At 35.2% G+C, this 22,589-nt stretch overlaps 1 protein-coding gene across 1 annotated transcript; it reads right to left on the bottom strand.

Moving 5' to 3' along the window:
- Positions 1–10,316: 10,316 nt before the first annotated feature.
- LOC113322093 (protein FAF-like, chloroplastic) lies at positions 10,317–12,335 on the bottom strand. The gene is made up of 2 exons (XM_026570115.1): positions 12,205–12,335; positions 10,317–12,050 (listed from the first exon to the last, which is right to left on the bottom strand). Exon 2 carries the CDS (start codon positions 12,010–12,012, stop codon positions 10,507–10,509), a length of 1,506 nt encoding a protein of 501 aa, XP_026425900.1. The 5' UTR covers positions 12,013–12,050; positions 12,205–12,335; the 3' UTR covers positions 10,317–10,506.
- Positions 12,336–22,589: the final 10,254 nt, after the last annotated feature.

Genomic DNA, 22,589 nt, shown 5'->3' with positions numbered 1-22,589 from the left:
TGTTCGTGAACGGAAAATTCCAAAAGCAACATTTTAGATTTTTAGCAACCGCTTTATATTTTTTTTGTCCTTGAAAATAGATTTATAGTAACTGTTTTGGTCAAACGAGGACTCATTGAGTCCCATAAACATACCACAAACGTACCATTGACTGTTCCAGTTGACTGACTTAAGCACTCGGGTGCACTCCTACTAGATACTCGAAAAACGTACCACTGATCATTGACTAAATAGTGTCGAGTGTTGTTGATCATGAACATGAGTCCAGTTGACTGGTCAATATTTCGAACGCACTATTAGTGCATTCCAAAAAATGCTCCCACTGCATTCATCATGCAGTTGTGTGCTACGACATGACCGTCATCTTTTTGGTCATATTTTACCCCTTGGTCATGTTTGTTGTTTTTGGAATTCAGCAGTACCTTGAGCATATACGCGAAATTGAGCGATTTTTTAAGTCCTTTTTCGGTAAAAAGTTCCGTACATGGTACATACAAAGCTGTACAGATTGGCAGATTTGACATAGGCGGACTTATGTTTTCTAAGTACATTCTTAAGAAGTACCGTAAGTAAAATTTCAGAATGATTTTACGGTGGTGTATGGTAAAAGTTTAACTTAATACCTACCTATCAAATTTGGGTTTAGCACACGGCTAATGGCAACAACAATTAGTTGTCACCATAATCAGAAATCCATTAATTTGATGGCCCTGCAGGATTTTGCGCTTATAATGTGTGCTTTCCACTGGTTAATCCATATTATTTTTTTCACTATCACCTTTTGAAAAATAATGCAGCTCTTAAAAATAAATGAAAACAAAGTAACTATTCTTGTTTCTGCTTCTTAAAAAAAACAACTATTCTTCTTTCCATAGGCTACTGGACGTCAGCTGAACCAGCCAAAAATGGTGCAACCAAAAATCAACAAAAAGCTGAGAAATTGAAGAGGAAAAAACAAAAAAGAATATTCTCCTCCAATAACAATCGTCTTTTACAAATTTTGGAACAACTTTAGTATTCTTGGAACATGAAGAACATACAATAGTAATAATGAAAGAAACAATATTGCTATCATTGAAAAAGAATTGTTGTGTTAATCATAAGCATCAAGAAAAGAAAATTCTTTTAATGGATTGGATGAAGAATCGCTCCCGTAATAATTAAGCTAACTTTCGAATAATGTCGTGCAATGTGTATGTTGTATATACGAACACGTACCATTAAGTGACAAGAAAGAAACTAGAGTTTCGAAAGTATATATCGTCCTGGTCAAACTCGATCGTCCCTTTTGATTATGAGAGCTGCGGCAGCTTTGTTTAACCCTTTTTCCATCGATAAATCGAATAGTTTAGATGGCAAAGAATCAATTCCGGTGGATACAGCGATAGAGAATTATAATGATATAGGATTCGAATATCCCATTTATATCCCATTTACACCCGGATGAAATCGGTAGCCCAAGGTTTAGTCTTATGGCATTTCAATCTAGCATTTAGATTGGAAGTCCACGTCAACTAAAATAATCCCAAAAATCTTACGAGAATTCTATTCTACTACACTAGTCGTAAAAGAAAACAACGAGGCTATGCTAAATCAGTCGGTTTAAACCCTCTTTTTTACCTTCTGTCGAATAGTTTAGATGGCAAAGAATCAATGCTGTCGGAAACAGCGACAGGGAGTTAAAATTCATAGTGATATACTGATATATGAATAGAATATCCCATTTGCACTAGGATGGCCAGATGAAAATGGTAGCCTAAGCATATTAGTGCAAACTTTATGCTTCACTAGTGATTTGTACACACTACACATTATACTTGCACAAACACCATTATAATACTCCTAGGCACGAGGTGTAAAACGTGCCGGGCCAGCACAATCAAGCCCACGAAATCGCGTGCTTAGCGTGTCATGTGCCATGATGTGCTGTGCCGGAGATTATGACATGTCGTGCTGTGCCGGAAATTATGACATGTTGTGTTGTGTTGTGCTAGAAGGCATGTTGTGCTGGGCTGTGCCAGAAAAATAAACGTGTTGTGCCGTGTTGTGCTTTGTCGGGCACATTTATTTTATATTTTCCAATATAAATGTTTTCAAAATATCTAGGTATTATATGTGTTATTATGAAAATAAGTCAACATAACGATAATAAAATGTCAATAATTGGCTAGAATAAAGGTTCTTTTGTGCAATTTAAGCAAAATGTAGTGTAGTATTTTATACATATTATGGTGTGCTTTATTAACGTGCTATGATGTGTCGTGCCACGTGCTGATCTGTGCCGCGTGCTGTGTTTGGCTCAATCACGTGCTGGGCTGAACTGTGCTCAAATTTTAGCTCGGTTGTGCTATCATGGCATAATCCAATTTACACCTCTAGCTTCATATTTATAGTAAGTAGTCAAGATCAAGGTTTTTAAATCGTGCAGCGTATCATGACTCATTTTTATTTTTGCTAATCGATAGTATATTGAATCAATATCGTAGTCTAATTGAAAGCGATGTGCGTATAGATGATATTTTGTTATGTAAGTGTAATTGTATAAAGATAAAATAAAGTATTAAATAATCAAAAAACATGAGCGTGGGACATTCGTCAGACTCCTAACTTCGTACTTACAGTTCCAAACGATTCTCGAATTTGTCACTCGACTCGTACGAGCGAACTTGTGACTCGTACGAGTCGAAAAACCATGATCGTGATGAATGGTGCAGTAATCCGCGATCAACTCCAAACATTAAATTGATTGTATTCTTCTTGATTCAAAAAATTCCACGTAAATGGAGTATTTTGACCGAAAATCTTGTAGATATAAACAATCCTGGATGCTATAAATTCCTCTTGTTTAAAATGAATTTCAAGTGCAACCGAGTATAATCAGTTATGTAAATCCACTATAGCTAGCCAAGAAACACCACGAATATTTGGAAGAATCTTTATTAGAGCAAAGAGAAAATCGTCGCAAAGATAAAAAGGATCACCCAAACAACGAAAAATTTGTACACAGACACACCAAAGACAACCAAAATGTAACTTAGAAATAAAAATTAAACAAATAAAACTCTTAAAAAATGAAATAATAAAATTGTCATTAATAAAATACTGTAAATCTCCCTTCATCAAGATTCCATGCAAAAAATAGAAGAAAAAAGATTAGGGTTCAGAAAAAAAGTGTTGCAAAACAGTGGCAGGAATCTTGGTGAAAAGATTAGTATAAAGTGTGGCGAAAATCGAAGAAAGAGAGCAACATAAATAAATGTTATAGAAATCCAAAGTATCTAGTTCACTAGCTGGTCCGACCAGGTCAAAACAATTTGCTTTAGTTCATGTCAAACCACTCTAACAGCAGGTGCAACCTCGTCCAGACCGATCTGGTCCAACTAGTTGCCACCACAACCATTCTAGTTCAGCACACTCCGCCACATTAATGTTCCAGTCAGTCAAGACCCATCTTATTCGTTTCAGGTCCAAATCGAGTGACTTCTGGCTCGTTTGGTTAGTAATTGAATTCTCTACAACATGGAGGGAAAACCTCATGTGTTCTAAATAGTTTTATCTGAATTTGGATCAGCAACTAGATCAAGTTCGAAGTTCGTGGATTCCAAAGTTCGCAGTTGCATGGATGATCGAGTTCACTATTCGATGGAGGTTCGTGGGAACATAATCCATTGATATTGTAGATAATTATTTCTTGGAACCTTCAATTTTTATCCATTGATATGGGTATAATCCTTAATGAGATATACAATTTTAAGCTTTCGGAGAAAAACCAATACATCAATAAAATATCTACGAGATTCATCCATGGATAGAGGCACATCTCGCTGAACCACGTTAATACATGTTTCCTATTTTTATTTTTGATACGTTTTCTAACCCTATATCACTTTATCATCGTCAAATCCTTAGTAATTCTGTTGGTAATAATGATGATGACTATTCATATTACCGTGGAGTTCCATGAAAATAGTGATCTAAATTATCAGTACAAGGGAAGTAATAATAATAGTTAATAATTGAGATAAAAAAAAATATATTCTGGTGGGCTGGACTTAAATATGTTGAGGTTTTAGTTACCTCGCATTTTTAGAGGTGACCCGAAAGAATTAGGAGAGACTTTTTTATTCCCAACCCATAGACAAGGTTATGGGATGTCCTAATGGTTCCGAGAATACCTAAATTCCCTTATATAATCGGTAGTTAGTATAGTGGTACTAGCAACCGTTATTAGTTTATTTAAGAATGAGATACGACAATAATCGGTAGATAAACAACATAACATAACTATCGATTGTTAAAATGAAAACTCGAATTTCATGTGTATCTGACATTTTGAATTTGGGTCTCCTCTAAGAATCGGTAGAAAATGGAATTCATTATACTACCGATTAAAGTACTAAACCGGTAGATATTCAAATGGTCTTAAACTACCTATTATGGAATTACCTATATACCCCTTCGACGAATAAAACTACCCAAAACCTAATTTAATTCTCATTTCTTTTATTTTCAACTCTTCTTCTCCTCACAAAACCCTTAACCCTTCGTTATTCAACTTCAATTCATCGTCATTGTTTATTGTCGAATCAAAAACATCGTCGACTGTTCTATAAAAATATGAGTGAGAACTAATGAACCCAAAAAATCTCGAGTGAAAAACGCTTGTGGTGGTGTCTATCCAAAAATCGGAAAATTATCAAAGAACAAAGCGATTTTAACTGCAAATGAAGAAGATGAAGCCGTTGATGTAGGTTGTGGTGGTGATTTTGATACATGTCCTCTCAATCAACTTCAAATGGATCCAATTAGGTAAGATTCTCCTATTATTTGGGTTTATGTTGCTTTAATTTGACGAAACAATGAAAAAAAAATTGTATGGTTTTCGTTCGTGTTCTTCATTCTTCGTGAACATCGATCATAATTGGGTGATATGTTTTTAGGTTTTCATCCGATTGTAGGACGTTAGTTATTACAGAACCCTAAAAATATGCATAATCAGTAGTCATTTTTTTTGTTGTCTACCGATTACAGCATATGATTTGACAATATAGAGACACATATATTTGATGGAATCGCAAGATAGGGTGTAGTATTTTTCTTCCGATTGTATTTGCCTCATCAAATTAGAGTTTACTGTCTCTAAAATGCAACATAATCGGAAGATATGTTTAATTTTTGGCCTACGATTTAGTTTTAATCCGAAGTTGGGTTGTTTATTAATCTTTCGATTATGTGTATTTTCATGACTTTAGATAATTTCGTTTGAAAATTGAACTATAATCGGTAGATAACAATAAACCCGTGCTACCGATTATGTATAGTTGTTAGTTATAAGTATGGTTTTGGTTTCGATTATATACAATAGACTATTATTTGTGTTCTTTTAATTCTGATTATGTAGTTAGTAACATATTCGTACGAACCGATTGTTTTTTAATTTTGTTGTTTAGGGATAAGCGAGGTAAGAAAGCCTCCCAAGATACAGTTGTCTTAAGGGACTCGTTGCGAAGGGGGTAAGAAAGTTACTGCTAGTGCACGGAGAGAAATGAGTAGTCAGGGAAATTCAAGCAATGATATAACTTAAGAAAGAGTAGAACCAAGCGCTACAGAAATTAGAGTACAAGAAGAAGGACAACCAAGTAGTACACAAGGAATTTAAAGGAGGAGAGTTGCAAGAAATCCAACTGCGAAGAAAGCATCACACCTTGTCCCCATTTCTTTTAAGAAGACGGATTTTGAAGAAGAAATATCAGGGCTACCGAGAGATGGAGGAGCATTGTTATTTGGATACCAAGACTCTTGGGCCAAATAAATATGCGAAACCGAGGTAATAATCATGTTCTTCTTATTAACGTACTGTTGTTTTATTTGTAATACTACTCTATTTATTTTGTAATGTGTTGTGTGTTTAATAGTATCATTCCGATGAGATTCGTCTACTCAACTCACAGTCGCACCAACAAAAGTAATGAAAGATTGGATTTTAGATGGTGAATGTGAAAGGTTCAAGACAATTATAGCCAACTCGGGGTTATCTACTGCTGCCGAGAATTCAATGGTGGAACATGATCGGTTCGTGATATCGGCTTTTGTGGAGAGATTGTATCCCGACTCTGACACCTTTCATATGACGTTTGGGGAGATGACCATTACTCCGAATGATGCGAAGCAGATTCTTAATCTCAATGACCATGGTGTAGCTGTCAAGTATAACTACAGAAAGCAGTTAAGTTGGGTACAACTTTATGATTTTTGTAAGAAGTGTTTTGGTTGGCATGTGTCATTTCCCCCAATGCTAGTGGCAACCGAGTAGACGACAACCTTCTACAACTATTGCATCCTCTCGATAAGGTCACCGAGTACTCTTGGGGCACGACATGTCTAGAATTCTTGATAGAGGAGTTGAGAAAGGCGTCGAGGCTTAAAACTAGCCAAATTGTCGGGAACGTGAGTCTATTCCAGGTATTTTTTCAACTTTATTAATCCATTGATCGTTATTTTATTTTTTTTTGTTTTCTCTAATTTAAGAATCAATTTCTAATACTTGGTTTGATATCTATGTAGACATGGATGTATGGCCACTACCCTAGTCTGAAATTGGCAAAAATGAACACAAGGTGGGAGAAAGGTACACCGAGAGGAACAAAGTAAAAGTTCAATGACAACCGTTCAAGGACAAAGTAGCAGAAGTTGGTTCACTTGAGGGATAAATTAGACTCAATAAAGGCCTCGGAGGTATGCTTTGATCCATACAAGGAAGACCGAGCTAGTTGACATATAGCGGGTCGTTCCGAGTTGTGCCTTTATTTTGGCCCGTTGTGGTATCCCACAGGTTATGTAATCTATAATGGCTCAAGGGTGATGCAATAACACGGTTATGTACAAGGAGTACTATGGCATCACATAAGTGGCAAGTTCAAGTTGGACGCGGAGCATTCCCAGTCTAATACTGACACCATCAAGGTAGTTTGCTCTAGTTCACCATCTTTTATTGACCATTGGGATCAGAGGATGAAACACTTGGTCAACCCTGGGAGACCTCTCAACCGAGGTTATGAAAATTTTCCAGGCTATATGTAGTGGTACCAGGAGCATTCCCATCTTCGTGTAATCCGTGAACTTAAAGATAAACCAAGTGGTTATGATAGACTGGTGCGTATTTTTATGTAATACCACGAGGCTGGCTAAGTGGGGAAAGTATCGGTGAGGATCGGGTCATTACATTTTATGTATTTTCCCTTTAATATTACGACTCAATTTTTTAGGTAAACTCCATTTGATGTCATGTCAATTAAAAGAACAAGTGAATAAGTTCAAGTCTTTGTCCAAATGATGCACTGATTGCATAACGGCTGGAGAGACAGTGCTAATTGAGAAGATAAAAAAGCACATGGAGATGATTGATAATGTTGATAATGAAGAGTATGCATCTGAGTTTGGGAAGAAAGTCACAAAGAACCAGCCCAAGAAAAGAACAACAAAGACGAAAAAAGATTTCAGGCTTCATCAAGCTCTCCTGCTGGAGACAATGTTGAGGAATATATTGAGGAACCTGAAGGTGATGATGGTGATAATGCTGGTTGTTCTGGTCGTGTTAAGCGTTCTAAAACTTTAGCTCAGAATACTCGGAAAAAAGTAGATCTTGATGTGTTGTTCGATGTATTGGATTACGTTGTTTTTAAAGTTTTTTTCGGATTATGTTGTTTTAAATACTTGTTTTGGATTATAACTTCTTAAGTTTATGGGTTATGAATGTATTTTGAGTTATGTTTATTACTTGATTATGAAACGATTCAATCTTTGCAAATGAAACTGTTGAATTTTCTACAATAATCGAAGGATAAAATATCATAAATGTCTACAGATTCTGGTTAATCGGGAGTCAAATTACATACATATCTTACGATTATTGTCATTGGGATTTTACAGTTCTTTTGTACCAAAAAACCTTATAATCGGAAACACAATAAGCTCGTTTACTACCGATTCTCAGTAATCGGTAGTAAGGTTAATTTCATAAACTGCCGATTTCACTGAGCCAAAATCCAAATTTTGTCCAACTTAATAATCGGAAGTTTGATGAACTAAATTTCCAACCGATTATTGTAGTGCCAAATTTCAGAAAAATAAAGATTTTGGGAAAATCCAAATTTGGGGCGACTTTATAATCGAAATTTAGGTTAACATAATAAACTACCTATTATTGTAGTTCCAAAATTCGAAAAATTAGAAATTTTGGCAAAATCAAAATTTGGGGCAACTTCATAATCGGAAGTTAGTTGAACATACTAACCTACCGATTATTGTAATTCAAAAATTCGAAAAATTATTGATTTTGGGAAAAATCAAATTTGGGGAAGTTAATAATCGGAAGATAAGTTAATTCCAGTAACTTCCGATTGTTGGCATAAATACGAGCTCATAAGGAATATACTTCGTACACTCGTGTTACAATTCAAAAAAACACATTTTCTGTGTAAAGAAAGACCATAATCGGAAAATAATATAAGTTATCTTATCTTCCTATTATGTTAATTATAAAATTCAAAAAGGATTTTGCCAAAATCTCATTTTGGGGCCTCTATATGATCGGAAGATAAGTTAATTCCAGTAACTTCCGATTTTAAAAAATCAGAAGCTTTTGATTTTATATACTTCCGATTATAACCATTACATAAAGTTCACCAGACCTTAACATTGCAAATACGATTAAAAGCACCTAAACCCATATTATTACAATCACTTAAAAATCTTAAAACAAATCATAACTTCCAGCGGCCATAGAAATTGTCTCTCTTGATTTTGTAACATCCTTCATGTTCAAATCGTTTCTCGTAGAGGGACACATACCGATGACCAACAAGGTTTCTCTGAAATTACAAATGAGTAATAAGTTAGTACTAATTAATGTTTATTTGAGTCAGAGTTACTAAGGTACTTACTCGTTGTTCATACGTCCCCTAAGAAAAAGCGTTCCTAACAAAACGTTCCTCATCTTCAAGTTTGTCGATCTCCTTATCGATCAACTTCATCCTTATTTTAGTGTCGTCGCATGATCTTCCAATTCAATTACCATCTAACGCCTCAAATACCATTAAAATACGGTTCCATAACTGTTCTTCAGATTCCAATTTGTGAAGCGAGTGATTACGATCATGAGTTGTTACCACAACCCATGCTTTATAAATAACGCAATCTTCTTCTTGGGCAAAAGGAATAGCCATGTTTTTCTTCAAATGAGGAATGTTTTAAAATTTGAATTCAATAGAGGCGGAGAGTTTGGTTCAAATTTGTTGTTAGAGATGAGTTTCCTAAAATAGATTTAAACTCCAACGGCTATTTCTTTAAAAAAAAAACTAGCCGTTCCTCGAAAAACACACAAAATCGGTAAATAATAAGGAGTATTTACTACCGATTATATGTGTTCAATGAAACTCTAAAGACAAAGCGCAAATAATCGGAAGTCTAACAAAATAACTTCCTACCAATTGTACAATCAGTAGATAGACGTGAAACATTTTGTATCGATTGTAGTTTATTTCAAAATAACAAAACTTTAAAATTACATATGTACACATTAACTACCGACTATACTAACATTTACCAATTACATAAGCAAACTACTAATTATCCTAATTATCTACCGATTATAGGACATATTATCCATTTCAAAATATTGGAGACAAGGTGTGGCTGCATTTTAGATTTGGGTGACCTTTTTTGTCTTATTAATTGTCCCTAATTCTTTTGTGACAGGTTTAGTTACCCTATGTAAAAGAAAAAGTAAAATAATATGCCTAGGTAGGTTGTATTTAGTCGTACGACAAGAGTAGGTTGTATTTAATCACTTCCTTAAAAAGCCATAGTTTGGCAACTTATTTTCTGGTACATTTTGCTGATTTGTGTGCAGTTCCAACATCCAAATTTTGTCTTAGATGCATGATTCATTGACTAAAAATAAATCATCAAGTGGTTTTACCTTAATTTCAATAATTTTGCAATTTTGGCGGGATAGTTCGTATAATCATATAGTCTCATAATCTCATTTATGACCAGTCACCACATGCATTTTGAAAAAAATAATACACACAACACCGACAACACTTTTATACAGACGGTGGTGCGTCGGTGCACGACAAAATACCAACTAAAGTTCCTCCTGTGTTCAAATTAACCCACAAAGTTGCTGCAATTATCGGTTCTTCACTACATGTAATTCCTCCAAAGACAAAACATGACGTGATTGAAAGGCGAAAATTGTCTTCAAATCTCAAAAGAAATGTTTTGAGGAAATTTTGATTGCAGAAAATGATAAATTCGTAATAATAATATCAATTTTTATTTCAAAATTAAATATCTCTCATTCACAAATTACAGTGTTCCGTTTGTTACTATTTTATAACAATGTTGACACCCCGGCCGCTATCACATATACTCTGCATCATATCTCATCTAATATACTCTCCATGATTAATACCAGAAGTAAAAATGTTTTCGACGAATTAATTAAGATGTGGCAATGCAGTGAGGAGGTTCCCAAAACACTGAAGTTTTCCTTGGCTCCGGTTTGCAGAAAGCTGGGACTATCAAATGTTGATCAACAACCTGCTTTTCTCTAATACCATTCATCTGTTTCTCCTCCTTATAATCATGACCTCCTTTTGAATTGTTATTATTATTGTTGATGTAATAATTATTCTTACGGGTTAAGAGATTATTATCGTTATTATGGTGGTGGTGGTTGTAAGTCTTTTTGGTGTTGGGTAGTGATTGTTGTTGGTTAAGTAGATGATGAATTCCACTAACTGGTACCATTGACGATGTAGTATCCTTTCGCCAACAGTACTCATATTTGTTGAAAGTAGGCTCTACCACTGCAGCAGTGGCCGCGACGGTTTGTTGTTTCGGTACTAATCGTGGTGCCCCTGAAGCTAATGTTGGTTGTGGTGATATTGGTAGTGATTGTGGTAGTAGTTTTGTTGATGATGATGACCAGCAAGATATTAGGTTATTCCTGTTGTTTGTCAGACCTGTAAACTTATTCACCATAAGTGCTGATCTGTGAACATTTATCACTCCAGTTGGCAGTTTTGGAATCATTTCCAACAAAATCCCTTTGTTTTCTTCTGCTTCTTCATCTTCAATCTCAATATCATGACTACATTCGAGGTCTACCTCCTCATCGGTTTCGAAAATATCTTCTGATTCAGATTTGGATTCTCGGATGGGTGAAACAAAAGTTAGAACAAGACGACCGTCTCGACGTTGAGCATTGAAGAAGTTTATAGAAGTAGGAACAGAGACAGCTTCAAGAACTAATCTTCCATCTTTACGATGAGTTTTCATTTGAATGCCACCGCCTCCTGGTTTAGAGAGTGATTTCAGTGGAGGTGGGAATTTAGAGAGTGATTTAAGTGGGGGTGGGAATGATCTACAAGCTGCTGGTGGTGGTGATGAGTACTTCTTACTGTAGTTTACTACCTCTACTTCATTCTTATCAACTTTGACCAACTCTGATCTCTCTTTTACTACAACTACTTGTTCAATTGCTTCTTGTTCTTCAGTATCAGAAAGACTGATATCTGAATGAGGATAACCATCAGACCCAGATTCAGAACCTAAGTTTTCAGTACAAATCTCAAGGCTTTTAAGAGATAAACAACTCTTGGATTGTTTCACAAGAGGATGAACATAAGGAGGTGGAAGATGTGATGAATTTTGGGTTAGAATTGAACACCAAATATCAACCTGTCCTGGTTGTTGTTGTTGAGAAAGATCATTCTTTTCTTCAACAATATCTTGATCAGCAGCAATTTGTAGTTCATCAGAAGAAGCAATCTTTCTTAATGGTGAAACTTCAGACTGAGTACTACTTAACCATTTTTTAGAAGACATGTCAACTGCTGAAAGAGTCCTCCTTATTGAATTAGTAGTAGTGTTATATTTTGTTTTTTCACATTCAAATCCTAGAATTGATCCAAATCCTTGTGCTTGTTGGTTTACACTTGACATCTTGATTGTAAACTTTCTTTAAGATAGTAAGTATCACTCTGCAAAATAAAAAGAAATAAAAGAGTGAGCATCTTAATTGGACGCTAAATATAGAGCATATATGTCCGGAGTTCCAAACTCTTTAGCACCTTAATTATATAAAAAATAAAGTATAATGAAATTAAAAATGGAAATTAAGGTGATTTGGCTTACCTGAAACAACGGAAGAGCAATACAAGCATCCAGCGATGAAACTTCGAGCTCAATTCAAGAATTGAGCTTTGGATTTTTGAGGTTCCAACTGATGATTATTCTACGGAGTTTGAAGTGATGAAAATTTTTGAAATAGATGAAGAATGATATATCAAGGACGGGAGGAGTGGGTATTTGTAGTGGAAGAAAAGGCATATGGGGCATGGAACCTACTCCCCCCACACTCCACCAAGGTACAAAAACGAAAAGAAAAAGCCTTTAGAAAAGCCTTTCTATCGTTACTTGTGATGTTTCCTTCCATTTCTTTATTGTTATTCTTCAAAAAAGAAAAAAAAATTGTTTATTTATTTTTAATTTAGTTAATATTTAATATATAATAATAGTGGCAGTGGTAGTAGTAAACAGCAAGTGAAAACTGCGAAGCAGCTGAGAGGAATCCGTTTCAAGGCAACATGATTGGGTGGAGAAACCAACAAAGAAAGAAGAAGAATAATGTATGTGGAAACAATTGAAACGGGCGTCACGTCTGATTTTCCTTTGTAGAGTAGAGATGAGTACTGACAGAGCTCTATCTTCTATTGAAAAGGATACTAGTACCCTTGTATGCAAGTTGCATATGGATTCTAACATAGAGCAATCATCACTTGAGTGCGATTAGAGCATCAAAATTTATATTCATCTCACCATAAAACTCATGGTCTAAAATCCATTGTCATTTTGGGTATATGTTTGCATATGATAGTGGGATCTGTGTCAACTTACCTGTAGAGAGGAAATCCTCGTCAAAAGGAAAAAAATGGTTTTCACTGCGGGCTGAATAGAAAGATTTTGACACCCATCCGGTTTGTCCATAGTCCTATGGTTAAGTCTTCCTCCCTGAATCACAACTTTGATCGCCCTAATAATATGTACAATGTCATAGTCACTACACCAAAAGTTACCACGCAGCCAATTACTTTGAGCACACTAACATTTTTTTTCCTCTTTCATTTGCAATCACGCAGCCAATTACTTTGGGCACACAATAACATTTTTTTCCGATCGGTTACAAAAATATTTGTTTTTGCTGACTACAACTATTTATCAACCAAATACATAGGTAGATAATTTTTCGCTTACATTTTAAACGTAGTTCTTTACGTATTTCAGTATTTCTGATGACTTGTGGACTTAATTAAATCAAACAACTACTTCTTCAACTGCATACATCCACCTTCCTAACTGTGTGAAACCCTACGGCAGCATATTTAGACCAAAATAAATTAGAGAGAGTATGGTCAGGGAGAGCATGAGTCAAACACTAGCCACTGGACGATAATTACCTAAAATACTGTTTAATCAATAATATTAGTAGTAGTTAATTAATTGTAGAATGATCTGTGCATGAGTCAAACCGTAGCCATTGGACCTCAATATCTAGCTAGCTACTACACTACACTACAATACCAATAGAAATGAAAAGCATTACTAGCTAATACTATAAAATGTCTGATTCTATAAAATTAAAACCCTTAACTATGTTCATAATGGGATTCCGTTCCACAAACTCTAAGTATCAATTAAGTCAAATCAAAACAGCACCTTTCGATTTGTTCGATTTGCATTAGTACGGCATGGAAAGAAAGCATAAACATTTTCGCTGTTAATGGGCGGTTAGGTTCTTTCCAAGTATCTAGTTCTTAGTACTTCATTTAGAACATTAATAGTAATCGCAATTCCTTATTGGATTAGCAAGAATATAGTTGTTTTAAATAATATGAACAAGCCAGAAGAGAGGGAGAGAGACGTGATGATAATAATAGAAAGAACGGTGAGACCAAACGTTATGGAATGAGAGAGCATAAGGTTCTGTTTTCCAGCTAGCTCTATTAATCCATTATCTACATCTCTCTCTGATTCCCACTTGAGTCTCATCCAGAGCCTGAGCACCGCAAAGATTGATTGGATAAACGACAAACCTCCCTTTCTCTGTTTCACTATTACACACATCATCATACGCACACTGACCCGTGTGTATTTAGTACATATACGTACATACAAAGTACAACTTGGCAGAGCATCCTGTATAATAATCTCGGCTATTGATTTTACTAGATGCAGCTTCTATAATTGATCTATCCATTGGGATGGATTTTTTTTTTATTAGCTGAGTTTCTTTTTTTTTCTCCAAATCTCGTAGTAGAGCCATAACGTGGAAAAACAGAAGTACGAGTGACCGAGTTATGGACTAACATCTTGTTTGTTTGAATCCAACCTGATCCGAGTTAGATATCAGGTCGTATGTTTTTATATTTTCCAGGGAGGTCCGATTTGAAGTTAGATTCATCCCATACACCTGATTCGGAAGTATTGGAGTAGAGCATTCATTTTGCACCAAACTCATAATCACTTGCTCCCTCCGCTTTTAGAAAAGAGATACTATCATTTTTTAAATTTGGTTTATTTTTAAGCTAAAATGAAAACCTAATAGAATCTATTTTTCCATAATCAGAGATAGTATTTGACTATATTCAAAAGAATATTGTTGTTTAATAAACTTTGAATCAAATGTAACGAGTTAGATCTAAATATGGTTGTGTTCCTAGGCAAAGAAGCAACCAAAGCATATCACCATCTTTATCACTAATAGCTAAACGAAACAAAGTTTCAACCACATCTTTAGCGTCCGTCTCAACTCCTCCACATCGTTGCAGATCTGCTAATTCTTTGTTTGTGGTGTTGATTTGATTTCTTCATATCTTGTTTTAAATTTAGTTCGGGATGTTGATAATTAGTATTTTTTGGTTTAGTTTTAGGTTTAGTAATTCTACAAAGTCTTTCATCGCTCTAGTCATGTTTGTATTAATCAGATGTCTTTCCTTCTTCAATACGCGTGGGGACTCTACTATAGTGTGCTCTTCTGTTTTGTACTAGAAATAGGGGGTTGATTGTAGCATCTAAGTATAGGTAAGGAAACAAATGCAACAACAACAAGATCAATATCATCAACTACACAACTGCTACCAAGACCCCAATGCCCATTCATCTAGACCCAGAACACAAAATGCCCATATGGAAAATCATACTACTTTATGCAGTCAAACAAATTAGTTTTATTTCAAAACTAGTTAGACCCTGTGATACGATTGGTCTTTTTGGAACTCTAGAATAGGCTTTAACGTTATAAAACTAGGTCTGGAAAATCATGTATTCTATGATTATGTAATAATCTTTAAAAATCATGTACCTAATTCTGATTTTCAAAATCGGCTATATTAATATATAACATCCAGTGGTATTTTTCTCTTTTATGAAATAAAAATAAATGAAAATGTGTTCGTTTGACGGTGGTGCTAGATTTTTTTCAAGGAGATTTGATGCCTAAAATTATCATAGCAGGGCGTTTATGAACGCGGAAGAGGCCATGGACGGGCTTGAACCGTTATTCCAGGATTTGTAGTCTAATATATTACCAAATGACATTTCAGTCTCGTCCTTTATTTGAAGCCACCTGAGTTTGATTATTTCGGCTCTAAGTTAGCTTGCCTAATCCTAAAAGAAAAAAGAAAGTTAGCTTGCATTTATACAGACTTTTTTTTTTCTTTTTTTGTGTACCTTGTCCGGTTAATTTTTTTTTGTACCTTTGTTTATTTTATGACTAGTGAATCCTTTCTTGATCAATAATCTTTAGAGCTAAGTAACTAGAGAGAGGAGATTCTCAGAAATTCGTTTGAGACATCAATCTTTCACAATTGAGCTAGAAAAGAGTTTGTAGATATATGCAAGTGAGACCAAACATTCTGGAACGAGTGCAGAAGTTCCAGTTTTTCCAGCTCTACTAATCTACCTATATCCGTTTCCCACTTGAGCCTGCAACCCAAGGCGATTGATTGAATAAACGACAAGTCTCTCTTTCTCAGCATCATTATTGCATAAATCATACGCACACTCATCGATGGATAATCCCATGTCATGTGTATTTGTACGTATACGAGCAGTACATGCAAAGTACAACTTGGCAGGCTTGTCAGAGCATAATGTATATATCATAAAACTAACTGTTCCGGCTATTTTTGTACTGTTTCTATAATTGCCCTATCCATACGAAGAGAGGACGGGCCAGGCCAGGCTAACTTTCCTAAAATAGAATGACGATAGAGATGGAGAAGTGGAAGGAAAGGATTTTTACGCTCTTTCTCATCCAGTTTGGTCTTTAAACCGAATGGCTATTAGGGAAGGTCATGGGGCGGGTATAGGGCGGGATCTTGTGTCCCAGTCACTGCCTTTCAGAAAAAAAACCACACCCTCCTCATTACCAGTTTGATTTGGGACGGGGCGGGTATAAAAAATATCCGTACGGGACGGATTTTTTACGAGTTACCCATAACATTAAGCTCAAATATGATGAGTTAATTAAATAATCAATACCTAAGTTCAACCAATAATAATAATAATTAATTATATTTTATACTTTTACCTTTGCTTTTATAATATAATATAATATAATTTCTTAGTTTAAATATAATATAAATAATTAATGATATCTTATACTTTTACCTTTTCTTTTATAATATAATATAATATATTTTCTTTGTTTAAATATAATATAAATAATTAATGATATCTTACAATTTTATCTTTTCTTTTATAATATAATATAATATAATATAATATCTTAGTTTAAATATAATATAAATAATTAATAAAAATATAAAATTCTAAAATGGGAACGTACGGGGCAGGAACCTAGAATCCCATCCCCGCTTCACTAATTTCGGTTATTATCCATACCCAACCCCGTTTGTACGGGTAAAACCTTACCCAATAGCAACGGATAACCCACGGGGATGGGTTTGGGTGGGACAAATGGCCATCCCTAATGTCTATAGAAATAAATAAGTCATCATAAGCATTTTAATTTTTAAGTGCGTTGAATGAAACTTCTGAGATATATAAATTAGAATTTATAAGTCAGAAAATGAAATTTTATTTTGGATTGGGCTTTCCAATTAGGAATATTCGAACACAACACAAAGACCACTAGCTAGTTAGGGGCGGAGGTGGAAATTTTAAAAAGGGTGTAGACCCTTTATATAGGTGGCAATAAATATAAGGGGAAAATATCCTTTGATCCCTTTTTAGGTGGTCCCATGTGTATTTGGTCTTTTCAGAAATAACATTTTCCATTTGGTCCATAATTATTTAAAAATATTAAATGGACCAAAATATTCTTATGTAGAGGTGTAAATTGGGACGGGCCAACACGTTTAAGGCACAACACAACAGTTAAAATTCGAGCACAGTACCGGACAGCACGTGACCGGCCCAGCACGGGCACAACATGTTTGTCTAATATGCTGTGTTGTGCCAGACAAATAGGCACACCGGCACAGCACAGCACTCGGCACGTGTTAGCACGCGGCACAACACAGCACAGCACGCGAAGAAAGCACACCACGTCATGCGTAAAATACTGCACAATACATCACATTTAATGCATATTTCACAAAAAAATCATTGTTTTAGCCAATTTATGACATTTTATTTTCGTTATGCTAATTTATTTTAATAATAATACATGTACGAACTAAAATATCTCAAAATATTTATTTTGGAGAACATAAAATAAGTGTGCTAGCACAGCCCAGCACGACACAACACGTTTATTTTTCTGGCACAGCACAGCACAACATGTCTGAATCTCTGGCACAGCCCAGCACAGCACGCAGCATGCTAAGCACGTGACTTCGTGGTCCGGGTTGTGCCGGGCCGGCACGTTTTACACCACTATCCTTGTGTGTTAATTTTTACTTATTTTTTTGTACCAGTTCATTCTGTTTGATGAACTCCGGAGTTCATTCTTTCAAATGAACACCTAATAAAACCAAACTAAATCACATATGAAAACAAAGTTCATTCTGTAAAATGAACACAACACAAAACTTCATTATTATGACAAAAAACAGAGTCCATTCTTTCTAATGAACACATAACAAGGACAAAACCAAATTCAAACTAGAAAATAGAGATCATTCTTTCAAATGAACACATGATAAACCCTATATAAAAACAGGGTTCATTCTTTCCAATGAACATACAAGAAAACCTATAAGAAAAAAAGAGTTCATTTTTTCGAATGAACACCCAAGAAAACCAAACAAAAAACATAGTTCATTTTTTCGAATACACACCTAAGAAAACCTATAAAGAAAACAAAGTTCATTTTTTCAAATGAACACCTAAGAAACCCTATAAGAAATCGGAGTCCATTCGTAAAAATGAACAGCATCAGCATCATCTTCTTCAACAACAACAGATCTGAGTTCATTATGTTTGATGAACAACAGTCGTCTTCATCTTCAACACGAGCAACAAACATCAAAATAAAGATTCTTAAACACGAGTTCATGTTCATTCTTTACATGAACAACAGATTTTCATCTTCGTCTTCATCTTCAACAACAACACGAACAACAACATCAGCAGATGAACTCATCTTCGTCTTCATTTTCATCTTCAAAATAGCAGCAACAATTCATTGTTCTTCGTCTTCATCTTCAACTCCAAAAAAGTAGCGGCAGAAAGAAAAAAAAACCTAAAAATCATCGCTTCCAAAAACAACAACTGCAGCAAAATCATGGTAACCCTAGAAAACGAAAATCATTATCTGCGTCACTAATTCAAGATATAAAAAATACAGTTCATTCTTGAAAATAAACACACAAACAAACCCTAATTTCAACTCAAACCTTCAATCGCAACATAGAAAAGAACAGTAGCAGAGAAAAAGGACCAAACCTCATTAAATCTTCAACGGGAGATGATGAATCTTCAACAGCAGCAGCAGATTTCATCGTAAATCATCTTCATCATCTATTGCCGCAGCAGCAACAATAACATGATTTCATCTTCATCATCGTAAACCCTAAGTTCATCTTCATCATCACCAACATGAGCATCAACAAACGTATTAAACAGTACCAACATCATCGTATTCATCGTCTACAACTACCGATATACATATCTAAATCACAGATGTAGATTTTCACCTTCAATCACCATTGTTACAGCAACAAGAAGAAAAATAAGAAAAAAAAGTGGAGACGCCATTGTTAGCAGGAACAAAAGAAGAAGAAGAAAAAAAGAGAGAGATTAGATCTGAAAATAAATATGAGAGGGAAAGTAAATCTGAGAATGATTTCTTCTCACTTACATTTTGGTTATATATATGGTTCTAATCTAAAAGGGTTTTTCTGTCACTACAATATGACAATTACATCATCCATGACGTCACCTTAGGACCAAACCATTATTTCTAGGACCAAACTATAATTTATATTTTCAAAAAGGACCAAACAGACAGTTGACTGAGTGAACTGGACCAAACTCATCCTAATATATTATTTCTAAAACCTATTGGTATTTCCTACTAAATATAAATGAGCTTGGAGCCCAATTTTTTCAAAAAAAACTAGGCCATGAAGCCAGATGGGTTGGGCGGGCTATGGCATAGGCTGGCTTCACCCGTGCCAGGCTGCCACTTGTTCGGTTGTTGTGATCGGAGAAATTTTCTAGCTTGATGGCTTTATTAGATTTTGCCATTATAAGAGGAAACAAGATGGTCATGACAAAATAGCAGAAATGCTAGATTATCCATTTCTTTCCCCTAAAACTTTCCCTAACTTATGAGTTGGTTTTTCATAATTGTCACTGATGTTCAGCATGAAACCTGCTGCTTTCCAACAGGGTTCACCATTCATAAATCCTGCATTAAGATTGGTGAACCTAATGGAGCAAATTTGGGGAGATTGAGAGAAAATTTTAGGAGATGACATGCAAAGCCGCATGCATAGTAAACAAGAAGTTCTAGTGTGAAACGCGTGCTTGACACTGGCATCTCTAGTTTGTTTAGTTGTCACCTTTTAAGACAATTTAGTTTAATTTTAAACAAAAGAAAACAAAGTAATTATTCTTCTTTATATAGGCTAATGGACGTCAGCTGGACCACCACTTCTCCTTTGCAACAAAAAATCAACAAAAAGTTTAGAAATTAAAGAAGAAAAGGAAAAATATTCTCCCCAACAACAATGTTTCACAAGTTTTGGAAACAACTCTATTATTCTTGGAATAACAAGAACTTATTGTAGCTATGAAACATTACATCATTGATAAAGAAATGTTTTGTTAATCGTGCAAGCAAAAAAGAAAAATTCGCTTATAATGGATTAGATGAAGAATCCCTCTCCAATAATAAGCCAGATTTTTACTATAGGAACGAATAATATGACGCCATGTGTATGTTGTATATACGAACACGTACCATCAGTTAATTTGGAAAACAATGTGGGTCTAACTGGTCTCTTCCCAACTATGAGAGCTATGGCAGCCTTGGTTTAGGCTTTCTTGATCGAATCTTAGATGCCCAAGAATCAAATTCTGTTGGAGAACAACAATCGCCAATTATAATGGTAAATCGAAAGAATATCCCATTTGTACCCATATTTCTCTACTCTCCACGCGAAATTCCAAGATCTCTTCCTATTATATGTCCCTAATCTTGTCTATGATTGTAAAAACTCAAGATCTACATCCTTAACTTCAAAAAACTCGCTAGATCTATAATCTCTACAATTTCTAAAACAACTTCTTCCCTTTTCTAACTCTTAGATGAGGATAAATCCCCGATCTAAGCTCCCTATTTCTAGCGCCAAAATGTGATTACTGGAAATCCAGCAACACACCCGAATGGAGAATATGCAAGATCTAAGACATACTCCCTCCGTCCTAGTTTACTTGCCAAAATAGGATTCTGCAAAAAATTTAAACAAATTCAAATTACTTCCACATACACCATCAATCTTTCAAATCACTTATTTAATATACAAGTTTTTGTATCATAGTTTTTATTTCTTTCTTGATAATTAGATAATTTTAGTGGGAAATATAGTCATTTTTTGGTACACTTTTGTTAAAAAAATTCAATTTTGGCAAGTAAACTAGGACGGAGGGAGTAATAAACACTAGAACTTAAAATTATTTATTAATCTCAAGCGAAATACAAGTTACACTCGTGGGTTACAAGGAACCATAACTCTTTCTCCCAGCCTATGAATTACAAGGAAACCCTAACTCTTTCTCTCTCCTATGCTAGACCTTTCCCCCTCCAAAAGATATCTCTCTTTACATTGTCCAAAGGTCTCTATTTATAGACTTACGCAACCGTAGTGGTATACAGCTCATATAATCTCGCCGAGGTTACTTTATGCTTCGCCCAGAGCATATTCCATAAAGTTTTTCCCCACCTTTCGCTGACTTCACGTGTTCTTGTCGGGACACCTGTCCTTTTTCTTGCGCCCTACTGCTCCTACTTCGTGGCTTATCTTCTTCGCCAAATAATCTTTTCGAGACTTTGTCTTAATATCTTGATGGTCCTACTTTATTCGGGGTGGAGAGTTATCTCACGTTTGGGATTTGTATTTCAGACTGATTTGACAGATCACTGACACATATCTTTGACTAGAATTTCCTTACCTTACTTGGTATGACACGTGGCAATCCTATTTCGTGTACCTACACTAAGCACTGTTGGTTCTATAGTTCTATCTCCAGTTCGTGACCTTCGTCACTCAGTTATGAGGATACCTGTGCCCGGTATCTTCTCTCTCAGTAATTTAATGTATACTATATAAACACCATTGAACACTCAATTAAAAAGGTGATGATGTTTAATTTTGATGAATCAAAAAGGACCCAGAGTGAGCAAAGTGGCTCATACGCCTCACACGTACTCAAGTGGTGGTGAGATATAGATGAAAACTTAACTTATCTTTCCCCAGTATCTAGGAGAAAGCATAAGATACACCAGAAATTATTACCAATTGATTGATTGATTAGATTCCTCAAAACTATTGTTAATGTTAGACGGTTTTGCAAGGTTCTTTCAATCTTTCTTGTCGTATCATACTTGTGAAGGCAAATGCTTGCTATTATTACTAGTTCAATCACATGAATCACTATCAGTACCTGTACCGCATTTCCATTTCTTTCATTCCAACCGTCAGCCTCCCTCCTCTGATAGCAGCACAAATATGGCCGTTAATTTAGACCGTTGTTTATGATGCATTTTTCTAATGACGCGTCTGATACAAGTCAGACACGTTTTGGTCGGCTTGAGAATATTTCCGACCAGTTAGAAAGATGATTTTTTTTGTTTCAGTTGACTAGCAAGACATGGCCATATATGTGCATGGTCAGTGAGCGTGAGTCAAACCCTAGGTAGCTATTGGACCACAATGATACCTGCACACTACTGTATGCTGGTGCTAGAGCTTAATGGATACTCTTAGATAGTAATATATTATTACTATATACTCTTAAAAATATTATGCATGCACGGCCAATGATCC

Source organism: Papaver somniferum, chromosome 1 (assembly GCF_003573695.1).
Source record: "Papaver somniferum cultivar HN1 chromosome 1, ASM357369v1, whole genome shotgun sequence".
Lineage (NCBI taxonomy): Eukaryota > Viridiplantae > Streptophyta > Magnoliopsida > Ranunculales > Papaveraceae > Papaver > Papaver somniferum.
This window is presented reverse-complemented; position numbering and strand designations above follow the sequence as displayed.

Bases quoted from the DNA above. Each gene is read 5' to 3' on its own strand.
- LOC113322093 (XM_026570115.1), bottom strand. From the start codon at position 12,012: ATGTCAAGTGTAAACCAACAAGCACAAGGATTTGGATCAATTCTAGGA.